Source organism: Arachis duranensis, chromosome 9, assembly GCF_000817695.3.
Source record: "Arachis duranensis cultivar V14167 chromosome 9, aradu.V14167.gnm2.J7QH, whole genome shotgun sequence".
Classification (NCBI taxonomy): Eukaryota; Viridiplantae; Streptophyta; class Magnoliopsida; order Fabales; family Fabaceae; genus Arachis; species Arachis duranensis.
The window spans coordinates 94,113,339-94,132,498 of NC_029780.3; the positions used below are offsets into that span (position 1 = coordinate 94,113,339).

Genomic DNA, 19,160 nt, shown 5'->3' on the forward strand with positions numbered 1-19,160 from the left:
TCCAATACAATTCCTATCCCTCTTACAGAATATCTCAAGATAAAGGCGAGGGTACAATATATAATAATCTAAAGCAATGCAGAACATTTCAAAAACAATTAAATAAACTCTTCGTGACTTCTGCGCCCACATCCTGAAAGGGAAAATGTAGGGGGTGAGAACATCATCCTCGAAAGGGTTCTTAGTAAAGGGTTTTTGGGAATTACTGTAATAGGATACGTAAAGATAACCGCACCAGTGATCAATAACCGTCTTATGCCTATTTTCAAACAACAGTTTACAATAAAAGTAAAGTCGGAAATCTTTTCTGAAAGAGGAACCGTTCAATTCTCAAAACATCAAAAGCCTTTCAAAAAGGTTTATCTATACTGAACCAAAGTAGCCTTTCATATTTTATTCTCAACTAGAAACACAAAACCGAAATCAACCATCGATTCATCTCATTCTAACCACGGCCCTAGGCCCAAACAATCCAACCATCAACCAATCACCACAATCCAACAGAGTCCCAGTTGCAAACACAGATAGGAAGTTCAAGCACAAACAAACAGTTACAGCAAGTAGAACAAGTAGCAGGTAATCACAAGTAATCACATAGGCACACCAAGTACAATATGCACACCCAAACAATGTCACATAGATGCATATGATGCATGCCTGTCCTAGTGGCTGATGATATCATCTGTCGGTTATATAGCCAACCCGACACGTCCTAGTAGCTAACCATGGACAGAAACACCCATCGCGGAGCAAGTAAGTTTGAGCTACAACCCCCTTGCTACTACCCGCTCAACCCAGAGCCAGTGGAATAACCACTACTGCGGCTACTACCCAGGCGGGTGTTTAAAAGCTCAACCTGGAGCGAGTGGAATCACCACTACTATCGCTACTACCCAGGCGTCACAGTCTCTGACCTGGAGCAAGTGGGACGAACCACAACCCTTGCTACTACCCAGGTATCTCAAGCATAGATTCATTCAGTCCCAGCCATGGATCAACATCCATCTCAGCCATTCGGCTTAAATTCATAATTCATAGTCAGCCATATGGCCCATAACTCATTTGGCAATCAGCCATAAATCAATATCATACACAGCCATTCCGGCTCACGGTTCAATCCAGAACCAATCAATATTCATAATCATACATAGCCATTCCCGCCCATAACAAAACAGCACTTCCACCATTCAACATCATCAAATTCATAAAACCGTCATTTAAGCCATAAATCACTTTTCTCAAGCTATTTCGCTTTGAAATCAAATTTCAACTCTTTTCAGCCTTGGCTTTAAAGATCTCATTTCTCAAATCATCTCAGGCTCATAAGCCAAATTTACTCAAAGTGAGTTCCATTTTTAAAACAAAGCCACTTTCGGCATTCTCTTTCCAAAACTTCCAAAACCATGGCAAGTTAAGGATTTATTTCAAAGTACTCAAAACCACCCTTCCAACAATGGGATTTTATAACAAAAGCTTCTCGGCAGAGTCCCAATTCTTTAGGGGAGAATAATAAAACTCAGTTTGCCAAATTCATTTAAAATCATTAAAACCTTGGCTTTCCGTTTTGAGTAATAAAATAGGATCTAAGCCAAACCGAGTCACGTAATCATTTACTTCTATCAAAGCCGTTTCCTTTACTTAGGCAAAACCAACTTCAACCCCATGATAAATTCTAGAACGTTTCAACTGATCAAAATTGTTTTAGTCTTGCAAGAATTCAAAATTCAAAGAGTACTTAAAACATTTCTCAAAACATTTCAAGAAGAGACTTGTCAATAGGCATTCAGGTCCTTTCAAAGTCATTGAAACTTCTTTAATTGAAACCCCCAAGTCAAATTCAAAGGCATAAACCCTTTTCACTTTCAAACAGCTTTAAAACACAAGTTTCATCTAAATAACCTTCTCCTGAAAGAGACACAAGGCCTTTCTTAAGAAGCAAGACTAAATCACAATTTCCGCTTTAATAACTCATTTCAAAAGCACGAATCATCCTTTTCTTGATAATTCAAATAAAATTGTTGAAGTCTTTAACTCATCATTTTGCCAGACAACATTTCAATAAGGACTCAGGTTTTATAGAAATTTTGGTAGCACCTCCCCTAAAACATGGACTTTGCCACCCGGTTCGGGTCCCAACTAAACTGTTCCTCATTCCTTTTCAACAACTCAAAACCAAAAATCAATTCAAAAACAAGTTAAATCCAACAGTCGCCTCAGTGGCATATCTCAAGGAAACTATCTCAAAATCAACTCAATATCAACCGATTTAACTCATTTCCAAAGCTTTAAAGAATTGGTTCAGCAACAAATCATTTATCAAAACCAAATCAATTAAAGTAAACCAGGCTGAATTCAAAAGTGCATTCGACTTTTCATATCATTGAAATAATTGACTCAATTCAAACCAATCCTCAACGGTTTAAACTCAGATTTCAAATCTTTAAAGAATCAACTTCAAAACATTACATTTCTCAAAGCCGCACAACAACTCAGCCAAACCAACATCCATAATCATTCGAGTCAATCAAATAATACATAAGGCAGATACAATCACCAAATACATAATATCTCACATCAGTATCCATATGTAATAATTCCAACACATAAAACATAGTTTTTGGAAAGCGCCCCTATTTCAAAACGCAATTCCATAACCCAAATAACTCGTCAAGCCTTTTCCGCCTCAAATCGAACTGACGGCAACCAAAACCTCAGCTCCAAGCCACTTTCGCAATAATCTCAACAACTCTAATCGCAACATACAACAACCGAACTCAATCTTATAGCAATTGATGCCGCAAAACCTTAGTGTATGATGACAAAATAATAACTAGAGAGCTTTCAAATCGAAAACACTCACCAAACGAAGAAGGAACGGCTGAACTGGAGCAGCGGCGGTCTCTGAACCGGTTTAGCGGTAGCCCGGCAGCCACCTCAAGCGGCAGCGATGACCTGAACCATATACAGTGACAATGAGGTTCCCAGAAACTCAACGAAAGGAGAACCAACGTAAAACCCTTACTGATAGAATTTTCTGACGACGGCAAAAGCAGCCAAAAGCTCCGGCGGTGCTCTCGGAAGTCACAGAACCACTCTCGGCGGTCAGAATCACAGAGACGCATCTCTCTTTTCTGGCAACGACACCTGCGGTGGTCGAAACCCCTTTCTGACGGTGGCAACTCCGGGGGAGGCGGTGCGAGCATGGCTGGGCACGGTGGTTGAACCCCAGCTCAGCCTTAGATCCTGCTTTCCCTCCTCTGCACATCTGACTATTTCCCTCTCCTCCATTATTGACAATGGCAGCAACAACCGGCGGTGGACTGGACGCGGCTGGGCGGCGAAGGAATGAGCTCAGCAGCAGCTCCCTCTCTCCCAACGTCGCTCACTCACGGCAGACCAGGGAAGCAGAAACGGAGCTCCATCGTGCTTCTTGTTCAGAGCTGGCAAGGACGACGACGTGGTGACCCCGACAGCGGCAGATCGGCGAGGACGAGCTCCCCTCCTCCTTCCTTCTTCCGCGGTTCATGGCATCGGCGAGGGTGGCTTCTGCGGTGGCGCCAAGGAGTGACGGCGGTGCATGAAGCTTCTCCAGCGATGGCAATGGCGCGGTGGCGCGGCGGCGAGGCGATGGCAACGCGATGAGCTTTCTTCCGCCTCTCCTCTGTCGCAACTCAGTCTCCATCTCCCTCTCTGCCTCAGTTTTTTCTCTTTCATGGAAATTAAAGGAAACTGCATGTATTGCTGCTGCTGTTGGAAGGGAAGGCTGCAACAGCTATAGGGAAACCGGGTCGGGTTAGGGTTTTTAGGGTTAGGGTTTCATTTCAAAAATTAGGGTTAAAGGTACTTTGGTAATTTCAAAAAATTTGGGAATATGTAGTAATTGAAACCCAAATTAAACCCAACACTAATTGTATATAGAAAATACTATTTGCTCATTAATTTTACAAATTATTTTCAATAAAATGTCCAAATTCAAAATTAGAAATAATATACTTAATTTCTTTATTTTCCAAAATAGCAGTACTAATATTTAAAATATTAGTTACTTAGTCCAAAACATATAAAATCCTTACTATTTCACAACTACCAACTTTATAATTCAAATATAGAAAATAATCCAATAATTATAAAATTGGATAATAATCATAACTCATCTCAAGTCCAATAAATCAAAACTTGCCTTAATTATTTTTAATAAAATAATTTCTGAAATTAAGGCTATAAATAACCATATGATTTGAGACTTGATCATAATAAGACTTTTCAAAAGTTCTGGGTCTTACACATGTTAAGGGATCATTTTGGAGTTTGGGATATAGAAAAGGATATTGAAGAACCTAATGAAGAGCATATAGAAGAGAATATAGGAGAACCTTATAAAGAGCATGTAGAAGAACCTAATGAAGATGCAGCAAAGTTTTACAAACTTTTGGATGATTTTGAGAAAGAACTATATCCAGGATGTACGCAATTTTCAAAGCTCTCATTTTTTATGTGATTATTCAATATTAAATGTCTTGGTGGATGGAGTAATAAATCATTTTCTATGTTACTTGAGTTATTGAATGATTCCTTTCCAAAAGGGGTACAACTACCGGCGTCTTACTACGAAGCTAGGAAGATTATTCGAGATCTTGGCTTGGATTATGAGAAAATAGATGCTTGTATTAATGATTGTATGCTATTTTGGAAAGATCATGATAAGAAAGAAACTTGTGATTATTGTGGTGTTTCAAGGTGGAAATTTGAGGAGAAAAATAGAAAGAGAAAAAAAATTCTATAAAAATTCTCCGTTACTTTCGAATAACTCCAAGTCTTAAAAGGTTATATATGTCAACGAAGACAGCATTTGATATGAGATAGCATGATGCAAAGCGAATTGATGATGGGCATTTACATCATCCAACTGACTCAGAAGCATGGAAATCATTTGATGAGTTACATAAGTCCTTTTTTGATGAACCTAGAAATGTAAGGCTTGGATTAGCAAGTGATGGGTTTAACCCCTTTGAAAATATGAGTACTACATACAGTGTTTGACCTGTGGTACTTATACCATATGACTTGCCACCTTGAAAATACATGAAGGATCCTTATCTAATGTTATCGTTGCTTATACCGGGTTCAAAATCTCTAGGAAAAGTGACAGATACATATCTAAGGCCTTTAATTGAAGAATTAAAAGAATTATGGAATGTAGGAGTTGATACTCTGATGCATATGAAAAAATTTTAAAATGTGTGCTGCTATATTATGGACAGTAAATGACTTTCCAGCATATAAAGATCTATCTGGATGGAATACGAGACGGGCACTGCGTTGCCCCACTTGTAATGTTGAGACTCAATCTAAGTTTCTTACTAATGAAAAGAAATTTTGCTTTCTAGGTCATCGATGCTTCTTGCCAATTAGACATAGATGGCGACGTGAAAAAGAATTGTTTGATGGCACAAAAAAACTTAGGCGTCTTCCCAAGAAACTCTCTGGTGATGATATTCTTCAACAAGTTTTTAACTTAGAAGGCTTAGTAGTTAGTAATCATAAAGATATTAAAAAAAGAAAGAGAAGTGCAGCAGCAAAAGAAATGGGAAGTTCCAATCCATGGTTGAAAAAAAGCATCTTCTTTGAATTGCCATACTGGAGGACTTTACTATTGCGTCATAATTTAGATGTCATGCACATAGAAAAGAATATATGTGACAATGTTCTTGGGACATTGATGGATATTCCAGAAAAAATAAAAGACAATTTAAATTCTTGTTTGGATATGGAAGAATTAGGCATAAAGAAAGATTTGCATCCTATTAGAGAGGGAGAAAAGGTGTTGTCATTATCTAATGCCATTTATAAATTTAATAATAAGAAATGAGGAGTTTGTCTGAATTTTTGCAAAATGTCAAAGTACCAGATGGATATTCTTCAAATATTAGAAAATGTATTAGTAATATGGCTTAAAGACTCATGAATGTCATGTTCTTCTAGAGTGCTTCCTTCCGCTTATTTTACGGGGTCTTTTCTCATCACATGATGTGCGTAGTACATTAATAGGACTTTGCAGTTTTTTAAGGAGTTGTGCTCAAAAGTTCTAATAGTGAAAATCTTGAAAAGATTGAAGAACAAATCATTATCATACTTTGCAAGTTGGAAATGATATTTTCGCCTTCATTTTTTGATGTCATGATCCATTTACCTATCCATTTGACAAGTGAGGCGAAGATTGCAGGATCGGTCCATTATCAATGGATGTACCCTATTGAGAGGTAAATATTATTTTATCATGTAATATTTTAGATAAAATGTTCAATAAATTCCTTTACTTATATATTGTCCCTTTTTGAACAAAGGTATTTACGTAGCTTAAAAGTTTATGTACGTAATCGAGCTCATCTAGAAGGTTCAATTGCTGAAAGATATCTTGCAAATAAATACTTATTATTTTGCTCAAGATACTTTAATGGTATTGAAACAAAGCATAATCGAGTTGGAAGAAATTGGGATGGTGCAATAACTCATGGTTATAAAGTTAAAACAAAGGATAAAGTACTATCGATTTTCAAGCAAACTGGAAGACCCACAAGAAATTGTAAAGTGACAAGAAGATTGAGTCTAGAAGAAATAAAACAATCTCATCTTTATATTTTGAAGAACTGTGATCAAGTTACTCCTTTCATATGGTAAGCATAGTTATATTTAGATAATATTTAGCTTTTATTTTAGAAGTATTGCTTGAAATTTATTGGCCTTTATAAATGCAGCAAACATAAAGAAATATTAGAAAAAGAGAACCCAAGAAATGTTCAAAAAAGGTAGATCATATGAAGTTTTAAATATGAAGACTCTAAAATAGAGGTGGAAGATTTAAAGAAAAAGGTAGATCATATGGCAGGAATACTTGAGCAACTATTGGATGGAAGGTTGTCTATAATTCAAAGTGATAACAATCCTACTTCACTTGATTAATGCTCAAGACTTTGATGAGTTTATGTGTGATTCTTATAGCACTATACATAAAAGAACATTAATATGATATTATGATATTCAGTATTGGTTTTGGTACTTGGTGTTAATTGTTGTTGATATACTTGTCAAATGCTAAATAAGGAATGCTATTTGTACTAGTTTTGAATCATGATCAATGATCAAAATTGTAAAGTTCTTGTTTAATTTTATACAATGATTATGTATGATAAAGTGAAAGCATATTCATGTCATAGTGGTAGAATTTTTGTTTTGTCTATTGTTATAGTAATTTTTATTTAAAAAATAAATAATACGTGAAACCTTAACTTTTATAATAGTAAATGTCAAAAAAATATGATTGAGTTTTTTTATGGTAAAAAATTGTCAAAAAATATCCATGATATAGTATATTTCACGGTTAATAATTATAAAAAATTGTTGTTGAGAATTTTTTATGGTCAATAAGCGTCAAAATAAATAGTATTTTTGACGGTTAATAAGTATCACAAAAAATATATTTTCAAATTTTTTTAACATTATTTTTGACGGCCAATATTTATCAAAATAAGATTAAGCTTTTTTGACAATTACTTATATGTTAAAAATACTATTTTTGACAAAACTTTTATTAACATATTTTCATAATTAAAATAGTGTCAAAAATTATTTTTTTGACGATTTTTAATTCTTTTTGACACATATAACACTAAAAAATAATCTATATTGTTGTAGTGATCTAAGCGAATTGTGTTTTTTTTAACTAAAACAAAATTCAAATACAATTTCTCCCCGACAAATTTTCTTTCTAAAAATTAAAAAAAAATAATTTGTCTCATCATTTTGTTATTTTCAAATCTGCCTCTAATATTTTGAAAATATACATATAATCTCCATTTTGGGAATTTCACTGCTATTTAATTCGTATAAAAAATATCTCCGCAAAATAATAAAAAATTGTTTCAAAATCTAGTGTCTAATCCAGACACATTTTATGATATATTTTAAAAGTTTTTTAATAAAAATATACAAAATATATTCTCTCTGATTTGATGAATAAATAATAGGAAAAAAAATCCCTTCTCTTACAAAATACTACTGCCTAATGACATTTATGTAGGCCTCTCCTTTGCAAGATTAAAATTCAAAATAGACTAAACTTTATTTTATTTAACCAAAATACATTTTAATAATCATTATAATTATATAAAAATTAATTATAGCTGTCCGGCAGGATGGGAAAGCGGCTTGTGATAGCGTATTGCGGGATGAGGAGGGAACTTTTAAACTTGGCTATGGGGCCAAATTGGGTCGTTGTCCGGTAGTTGTTGCTAAATTTTGGAGTGCTTTTCACGTTCTTCACTTGGCTTGGATTCATGGGTATAAGAAATTGATCCTTGAGATGGATTCAATAGCAGCTGTTTCGTTATAAGTTAAAACATTCAAACATTTTCAAACTCATCCTTATGCTACGTTGCTACGAAGGATAAAGAATTTGCTAGACCAAGAATGGGAAGTTCGAGTGCAAAAAAAAATTTAAAGAAAGAAATAGAGTTGCATATGGTTACGCAAACAAGTTAAGGGCTACTTCTCCACTCTCTACCTTTAAGTTTACTATTAGGATTTTTTTATTTTCGTCTAATTGTTTAATCATTTTAATGTTTAATTTGGATATTAGCTTCTCCATTTAAAAAAATAAAAATAGGAAAAAAAGAAAATGAGAAGACAAAAAGAAAATTTTTAGCAAAAAGTGAAATTAGATTTAAAAAAGTCAACTAAATTCTTAAGAAACGTGCACAAGATTGTTATTTTTTATTATAAAAATATCATTTTTATTTTTTATTAAAATATACTCTTTAGTCTTTACGATAACATGAGTCATGCAATAGTTTTACACATTACGAGAAAAGGTGACAACTTCAAGTACTTGAAATTTAATCATATTCATAGCACATGTATCTCATATTCTCACCGGTCAGTAGTATTCAAATAATGCAAGAATGAAAATGAAATGATTCACCTGCTAAATGATAAACAATCGCAGCCTCGATTCATAGTGTTAAAACAATGGCTCATTTTTTCGATATGCCACCAGGATGTAAGTTGTGCTTGATTATGGAGAATACAGGTGTTAGATACCCGTGTGGAATAGGATTTTTTAAATAATGACAAAGAGAAATCGGACCGTTCGATATATGTGTGTGTGTGGAACTCGGATGCAACTTCTCAGATCTCCTTCTTTTTGTTCTGTTTGTTCTTCTTCTTCTCCCAACTCCTGCATCTCTCTTATTTTGCATGAACTTAAAAAATCTGATAGTGAAGTTCAAATTTATGAGAGTGTGAGAAATGGATGATAGAGTTCCACTAAAAGTATATTATTTTGGTCAAATTTTATTACAAACATCTGAAGGATTGAAATTTAATTGCGAGAATTCGTTAGATATTGTTATTCCATTCACAATCTCATTTGAAGAGATAAAATGTGTGATTTGTGAGAAGATAGATTCTGAGATGTCAAGAAAAATATCATGTATTTTATACAGATACCTATACCAGTATTTAGTAGATTCGTTCAATTTCAAACCAAATATGTAACCGATGAAGTGAGTATGCAAGAGATGTTTTCAATGTATATTGAAACTCGCGCTCAGATATTGGTCATCGAGTTGTACACTGAATTTGAACAATCTAAAGCCGACCAAAGTATTGAATGGGAAGATTACAATAGTGACAGTGAGAAAGAGTTTGAAAGCAATTATGAACTTGTTACTCTAGACGGAGACGAAGATCAAGGTGACGGGGCGATGGCTCCAAATTTGGCAGACGTCGCAAACAAACATCCGTTTGAGGAGCCATCTTTCATGCGGGTTCTAGACTTTAAAGCCATGCATGCGCCGGAGTTTCCGGAATATATGAGTGCAGGTACGTAAATGCATATATTTATACGAAGGATTAGACTTTTGGTAATAATCTATATTGATCGATAGACCAAATAGCTAAGTGACATGTGAAACTATGTTCAATTAACAATTGTTTATGTCTTTTTGTAGTTAAGATTAAGGTAATAATATTTTTAGTGAGTTATTGATTTAGTTAAATATTAATTAGTATGCATTAATCCATATTTATTTTTTTGTTTATGTTTTTATTATGTTAAAAGTGAGATAATAACATGATGAAAAGTTTATTTATATTAATGTGGATGTAGTGAGTATTGATTTACTTTTAATTTTAGTTATTAAATATTTCTTTATTAAATATTTTTCATATGGCTGTCGTCATAGTAGAAATTCCTATGGTCGCAGATGGTAAATTTGCAGTCAGAATGGAATTCAGTTTCAGGAAAGCAGTTATTATGGCGATAAAAGAGTATGTCATCCGAAGAGGTGTAGACTACCAGGTGTATGAGTCGGAGCTTTTGACGTTTTATGCCAAGTGTACACAGTATGAATCAGGGTGTGATTGGCTTATCAGGGTTAGCATGATCAGCAGAAAGTACTCTTGGGTTATAAGGAGGTACAACAGTAGTCACACTTGTACTAGAGCCACCATTTCTCAGGATCATTTGAAGCTGGATTCGAACACAATTGCAAAAGCAATAAAGCCGTTGGTTGAGGCTAACCCTTCGATAAAGGTGAAATCAGTTATTACGGAAATGTAGTCGAAGTTCAATTACTCCATCAGCTATCGAAAAGCATGGTTGACTAAGAAAAAATCAGTGGAAAAAATATTTGGAGGTATGAAAGCATCATATAAAGCTTTGCCCATATGGTGTGAGGCCATGTGTCATAAGGAGCCATCAGCAGTCGTCCATTTTGAGACTATGCCTGCATATCAAGGCGATGACTTGGTAACTGATATCCAGGTATTGCATCGAATTTTTTAGAGTTATTACCCCTGCATTAGAGCGTTCAGATATTGTAAACCAATTGCCCAGGTTGATGGGACTCACTTGGATGAAAAGTATAAGGGTTGTCTGTTGGTTGCAGTGTCACAGGATGGTAACAATAATATCGTCCCGATTGCGTTTGCTATTGTGGAGGGAGAGACTTCTGATGCATGGCACTTTTTTATTAATAACCTGCGACAACATGTTGTGACTCGGGATGCTGTAGGACTGATTTCCGACCGACATGAATCTATCAATTCAGCTGTGGCCCAGAGTAACGGAGCTTGGTCGCCTCCGAGAGCTTTCCACATGTTTTGCATCAGGCATATAGAGTCGAATTTTTTGAGAAAGTTCAAGGCACCGTACCTGCAAAAACTTGTCGTCAACATAGGTAAAATTTAGCAATTCAAAATTCGACAGAGTTACCTTCAAGCAGTGTTTCTCATATATTCTTTTCTTGTTTGTTTTTGCTTATTGTGAAGGATACTCGAGGACGGTTCGCGAGTACAAACTGTGCTACTAGCATTTACGAGAACGGAACAAAGCTTACACTAACTAGTTAAACTGAATTCCCTGTGAACATTATGCATTGGCGTTCGATGGTGGCTACCGATGGGGTCACATGACCACAAACCTAGTGGAATGCATCAACTCAGTCTTGAAGGATGCACGCAATCTCCCTATCACCACACTTGTCAAAGCAACATTCTACAGGCTTAACGAGTTATTCACCAGAAAAAGAGCCAAGGCGGAGTCGCAGATAACATCTAGACATGTTTTTCTGAGGTTGTGACCTCGAAATTGCATGCAAATCAACTTGCATCAGAAAATATCCAGGTTAATTGCTTCGACAGGATGAATGAGGTCTTTGAAGTGCGTGAGATGCCAAGTGGAATAGAGTATGCCGTCGACCTCCGTCGACAACGATGTGACTGTGGTAAGTTCCAGGTGGATCGTATTCCTTGTCGACATGTGTTTGCATGATGTGCAAATAAGCGACTGGATTGACAAGTGTATGTTCACGATATTTACAAGATGGACCAAGTTCGAAAGGTTTACCGAGCTAGGTTTAGGCCACTGGAGAATCCTACTACATGGTCTGTGTACAATGGGCCTCGATTTGTACAGAATCCGTACATGAGATGAGTGACCAAAAGTCGCTTTAGGATGACACGTTTCTTGAACGAGATGGACACGCGAATGTTACGTGGTCCTACGCGATGTAGGTAATGTGGAGGTGATGGACACAATCGTAGTAGATGCCGTCGATCAGCTGGTGCAGGTCCCGGCAACCCAGCACAGTAGATTTATATCTTTTACATTTTATCCAAGTACTTTATGGTAGTTGTGGGTTTATGTTTTATCCTTGTTATGAAACTACTTTATGAAACTACTTTATTGGAACATTGTAATTTTATGAAACTACTTTATGACATCTGAGACTTTAGAATTTATCCAAGCAATCTATGATATTTGAGACTTTAGAACTTAACCAGGAATACATAGAAAATGTTAAGAATGCAACAATAATACATAGTAATAAAATATAGAACAGTTATCGTACTACAAGCACAGTACTGAAATATAGAGTAGTTAAATGATACATAAAAAAGTTTCAAGATACATAGAAAATATTAAGTACACAACAACTATTTTCTCAATGCCCACTTTACATTTTTTACAAATTTCTTGAATTTTTTTGTGGCCCTTTTGAGCATGAACGGGGTGTATCGATTAGCGCTACGATGTGGAGGATCAATCCTGAGATTATATCCTTTACCTGTCTCGTATAGAGTACGTGCCTCACCTGCACATAATTTAATTAAACAGACCGCCCAACTAGGTATATAGTATAAACAAACAAAAGAAACACCACCAAGTATATTACATGATCAAACAACATAAGCCCTAAAATTCGACCTACATGATCACCATCATCAGAAGCATCATTGCGGGATTCTTTATCCTCATCCAGGTCCTCATCTTCACCTTCCTCGTCATCTCATCTTCGTCATCTGGTTCATCTATTAGATACTCATCAGTCTCATGCTCAACTGTCTTAGCATTTTCTTCAATTAGACTCATTGACACATGCCATGGTTTTTGACTATTAAGTATCCCTCGACTATCGTCACTCCTACTGGAGTCTCCAGATACCAACCCTTCAGAAACACCTGAGGAAGTACAGCATGGATGCCTCGCGTCCAAAGAATACCTACCCAGCATGAAATCAGGCTGACGGTTAGATTGTGATTGGCCTGCATCTACAGTCATGAACCCAAGTAACTAGCTAAAAGAAGCTTCCTCTCCTGAGTCAAACTGTGGAGTACTCCAATACTGTTGATGTATTGGGTATGACGGGGTAAACTATGTTTGAACTACATATGGGACCGAGGACTGTGGTTGTTCTTGTGGAGGTGGAGGTGGTGGTGACTGTGGCTCCTTCTCTTGATTGTCATCATCCATAACTGGGTTACCTTCATCATTCTCTTGAACCACAAGATTTGACAAGTTCAAGTGGTTGCCATATTTGGTATGGTACCAATGCATGTAAATATCCAAGGGATGTTGTGGAAGCACTGGAAGCTCAGTAAGAATATGATTATACCTGTTTGTCCACTACATCACCCAAAATGAATGGGACGTGGCTGTGGCCCAGTCAAGATTCTTAGGACCAGTCAGTGTTTTTCCGTGTGCCTTGTCTAGATCCGTACCTGATGAGGACTTCCATGAATAAAACCAAACTGTCGCCTAAACCTATCGGTTGCATGCCACTTAATGCATTCAAATGATATTAACGGGACCGTAGCGCTCCACACAACTGAGTGCATGTTGATGTCTTCTGGGATTATGTCTGGATCAATGCGGTCAACACCATAAGCAACCCACACAAACTGTACACAATAAAAGAGAGAGATAATTACAAGCCAAATAATAGTGACACTAAATTGGAAACAAATACTTCTCTAATAAAAACACACGTGGCCTTCCTGAAGCTCATCTAATGACTTTCTAAAGTGAGCGAGACTAAGATAGCTATAGCGTCGGTCGCCAAGCTCCCAGTTACGCCACCTAAAATGATTTATTTCATTTGCACAATTTAAATATAAATATGAACATACTCTGTAAGTTGATAATGTTACCTGTATGATAGCGAAAAACTGCGGGGTTTCCTAGGAACCGGCGCAAGATATGGTAGCCGGATCCAAGCCCAAGCTAGCAGAAGTGTTAGTGGACCATCGATTTTCTTACAGTTAAAACAAGATGCCCTGCATAACGACCTGTACAGGTGCACTAGACATGCCGATCCCCAACTATATTGTCCGATACTACCAAAATCACGGAACAAAGGCAGAAACTTCCAGTGCACAGATGCCCCAGACTTGTCTCCAAGCAAGATCGTACCCAATTACAATATAATGTAGCACTTCACGTACCTCTGAATACTATTTTCGTCAATCAACTGTAAACGTTCTTTTAAATCCCAAAGCCACGTCAATTTTATGCAGCTTCCTCTACAGTCGGACTTGGTCGGTGCAACCCCAAACTGGTGAAAACACTCACCCTCTAAGGCTTCGAAACTGCTCAACGTGATTCCTGTCACTGGAAGACCATTCGTCGGGAGACCAAGAATAACGGCTACATCCTCCAATGTCACTGCACACTCACCAATCGGAAGGTGAAAGGTGTGTGTGTCTGGGTGCCACCTTTCGATTAGAGCATTTACCAGTACTTTCTGACATTGAACTATTCCAATCTGAGAAGGATGATAAAAACCGGTAAACTGTAAATAGTACCGATTCGGAGGCAGTGGGTGATCATATATCAACATTCGTGAGCTCTACAAAAACATAACAGACTATTAGTCAAATTATTAAAATCACTAATGTACTATGAAAATTTAATAATTTTCGAATTAGAGTAACTAATTATAATGGCCTAATGCTAAACTTTCTATTAATTATACAATTTAGTGACTACCATGTATGAATAAATACAATTAATGCAAATAATCTTACTAAATACAATTTACTTGACAATTAACTACACAAGGTATATTAATTAAAATACACCGCTATCACAGATAAAATCCAGTTAAAACAACTAATTTTACTAAATTAATTTATCAAATTCCCGAATAATAATAATTTAACTTACAAATTTAATCAATACTCCTACAAATTATTTCGAATGCTTCATAATTTTTAAAAATTACGATATTATTATATATATATTAATATTTTAGTAATATTTCTTCCTAAGGTAAGCATTGAATTATTTTAGTCATAGATAATTTGCCGGTCAGTAATAATAATTTCTATACCACTAACTACAGTTTCTAACTTACCATTAATAATAATAACTAATAAATAAATTCAGTTCTTATTTAACTAATAATGTTAAACTTTATTATTAAAATCTCAACTACAATAACATATATATTTATGTCAATTAAAAAGCTAACAACAAACATATAATTAATACTAAAAACAAATATATTATATATTACAAACCTAATTATTAATCAAAATTCTCAATATTATTACAAAAAATTATACACCAATTTAATTTATTTATTGTTACAAAAAATTATCATAATTCCTAAAATTATAATTTCTAAAATTAATCATAAAAGTTAATTAATTAATTACAATTTCTAACACTATTAAAAAAAATTTCTAACAACAATACTAAAAAATAAATTTTTTAACAAAAATAATTATAATTCTAAAATTTGAAAAAGTTTAAGAAAATAAACTTATATAATCAGAATAACAGAGATAATTTACAATATAAAATTCAATACGATCAACATTTTTAATTTTATGTTTCTTTGACATTATTTAAATTTTTTTCATGTACTTTGAAGAACCACTCGAAGGAAGAAGAAGAAAAAGAGAGAATAGAATGGCTCTGAGGATTAGGGACAATTTGAGAGTGATTTCGGATTGAAGGAGTAGGACAACAAGAGAGTATGTTGGATTAGAGGCACCGTTCTGGTGAGCTTATCCTATACGACATGTGACTGTTAACGCACAACTCAGACCGTCTGTGTTGTTCCAGCAAATCGGACTGTCCGATCGTACTTCTTCCTGTTACACCGTCCAAATTCTTCACACTTGACACCACACTCTGGTAAAGCACACATGCACCTCATATCTGTGGCTTACTCCATTAACAGCTACATATAAAAACTAAAAAGCTTTAAAAGTTACCTATTATATTAGCTATTTTAGATATTTCACCGGAAACACCAACATTATGCACAGTGATGTAACTTTGTCATCAACATTCATACGTGGATGTAATAATCTACGGAAATGATGTTTTTCCTTTGCGAACTTTATGGCTACTTTATTCTTTTATGCATACCATCAAACTACATGAAATATGGCATATATATTGAATCATTATTATTTGTCATTGATTCATCAATCATGTATCAAACTAGTCCGTCATTACATGAAAGGATATACATTAAAAATTCATAAGTTTTGCGTATAATAATCAAGCTGAATAAAAATAATAGTGAACTACGCACCAAGAAGATACTATACTATATCGGTGACGGTGTATCATCTTATCCGATACATACCTAATAAAAACAGGGCTTCCACTTGTTTAAGATGCGACTACATACATCTTAAAGAGATAAGAATAATATACATAAGCTCAATCCTTGATAACTTAATAAATAGTGGCTCGTATAACTTAAATTTATATTTTGAGATTGTACAATAAATACAATACTATTTGAGATTGTATATTGTACAATCTCTTTCTTCTTTTTTTTTTTCTTTTCTTTTTATGTTTTTTCCCTGGAATTTAAAGAACAGCATCATAAATTATAACCATAGACGTTTATTGAGTTTATTTGTTGTGATTGAGAGAAACATTTTTTAGAAAAACAGAAGTAAAAACTTATTTTATAGAATTAGAAGTAATTAAAGTATTTAGATACGATATACAAATATTTTTTAATAAAATTAAAGTTCAAATCATAATTATATTTGAATAAAAATTATATTATATTATCATTTTTAAATAAATAATTTAATTATCCAAATAACTAAAATAATATTCAATATTTTAATATAAGTATATTTTTAATAAGATATAAACAGTTAATTTAAGCTAAGATAATCTTTTATAGTGTATGTAAATGTCGGACAAAAGTTAATGCAAAGTGCAGTCGCTCTTTAAAAGTCTAAATTATATCCTCTAAAATTTACACCCTCTAAATTTTAAATTTTTATTTTATTTTAGAAATTAAAGTGAGATTATTATTAAATATCTTTTTATATTTTTTTAAATTTCATTTATAAAATAAATAATCTAAATTTTAAATTTTAAATTTAAATCTGAATCGTTGACATAAAAATAATAAATAAAAAACTAAAATCTATTTAATTAAAAAGGAATACTGCACTCTACTTACTTACATAGAGGGTAAGGATGAGCCTATTTTTTAACGTTCTCTAAAAGATTAAATTCACACGATTTAAAAAACTTAAAAGATTTCATATTAAACGTATCTATTGTTTTTCATTCTACAAGAGAAACATACACATCATAGCTATTGATGTTTTGATATACTGAACCGATTTAGCGGTAAAATGGAGTGTGGAACTTCATCAACTAAGCTAAGTCCAACATTCTATCGAATAATCGAGAAGATCAAGCTAATCTTGGTACCAATATAAATCAAATAAACATTACTCAACATATTGAGAATGAGCGATGATAAATCCATGCATATTCTATTTCTGTTGTGGTTGATCGATGTATTAAACTTTTGCTATCGCGGACGCAGATTATCCCTAATGCAAAGTACGCCACATGTAAGAATTGATTAAACACAAACTAATCGAGAAGATTGAAGAATAAGAAAATAAAATACAGTTTTCAAGTACAAACATCGTTCTTTCTCAACAACAACACCGCGCAACTCTACCCACTCTTCAAATATCAAAACTAACCTTGTGCACTATGCAGCAGCAGTTAACCGCAAATGACTCACGCGCTCGCCGCGAGTGACGATACCTTAAAAACCAAGACGTTTCTTTCTCCATACACAACCATCCAATCAAAATCCGCTACGTCACCACGAAGCCGACGCGCGAACCCAAGAATGAAGAATCTCACATGTGGATCCATCGTGAGAGCTGCGTGGGGTTCACGATTCCCTTTATGTGGATCCCATCCGTCTTCATTATGCTCGCAACCTCACCGTAACTATCCTGCTCCTTCTGCACCTTCTTCCTCACCAGGTCTCGGCTCGGTTCCGCGGCTTGCACCAACTGCTTCGGCTGGCTCTTCTTCGGGTCCACAACAGCCGAGATCTCACCCGATTCAGGCTCGTACTTCTGCCCAAACAAGGTCCCTCTGGTTAAGAACTCGTGAGCCAGGTATCCAGCTAGGAGCCGATTAGTGTTTTTCGGCTCAATCGGCTTGTCAGCTTCGTCTGCGAGCTTGCGCTTTCTGGTGTTGCCAGGTGGCAGCATCCTGCGGTGATGGTAATGACTCATCATCATGGCCTTAGATTATGCCACGTAAAAACAACACAACTAAAATACTCTTGGACGCGACGTTCTCTTCTTCGTGGGGTTTAGAGAGGGGCAAAGAAGTAAAACCGATAAATTCCCCTACATTCTTTCGTTGTTCGAACCGAAAATGAAAATATAATGGAAAAGCGGGGTCCACAACGAAAGAAGTCACTAAGGAAAATAATTAAAGAACGAAGAAATTAGAGGATAAGAAAGTGACGTGAAGAAAATAGAAAAAGGAAAATAAGAATAATAATTAAAAATTTAAAACAAAAATGGATGGAAGAGAGAGAAATATAGATGTGGTTATTGATGGTGTTAGGAAGAGGGAGGAAGCGGTGTTGGTTGGGAGAACGAGGGGCGGAGAATATAGATGGGAAGGAGAGGACGGGTGTTGCGCCGCCGTGTGAAGTGGATAGAGAAAGAAAGAAGAGGGATTGCGATTAGGGAGAAAGAGGGGAGGAAGGATGTCTCACAGAGAAACGGAAAAAAGAGGGAGAGAAGGGAAGGGAATAATAATGTGTGTGGAAGGAGAAAAGAGTGCGGTGATATATTTATTTGGTGATATGGTTTTACGCATTTGTCCATGGGGTGTCCACTAAATAACAGTTGTGGCCCGCACTAAGTTCTGTTTCATACTTTCATTCGCTATACTAAATATTAATTAATAATTAATTAAATAATTGTGGACGATTGCGTTGTGTGTTTGTTAGGGCAACCATGAAGATTGAAGAGGCAGCATCACCGTCTTTCTAACTGGACCATGG

General features: G+C 35.2%; 1 protein-coding gene across 1 annotated transcript; it reads right to left on the reverse strand.

The window, feature by feature from the left end:
• Positions 1-17,689: 17,689 nt before the first annotated feature.
• Positions 17,690-18,928, reverse strand: LOC107466252 (uncharacterized). Its single transcript, XM_016085238.3, has one exon. It carries the CDS (start codon positions 18,379-18,381, stop codon positions 17,989-17,991), a length of 393 nt encoding a protein of 130 aa, XP_015940724.1. The 5' UTR covers positions 18,382-18,928; the 3' UTR covers positions 17,690-17,988.
• Positions 18,929-19,160: the final 232 nt, after the last annotated feature.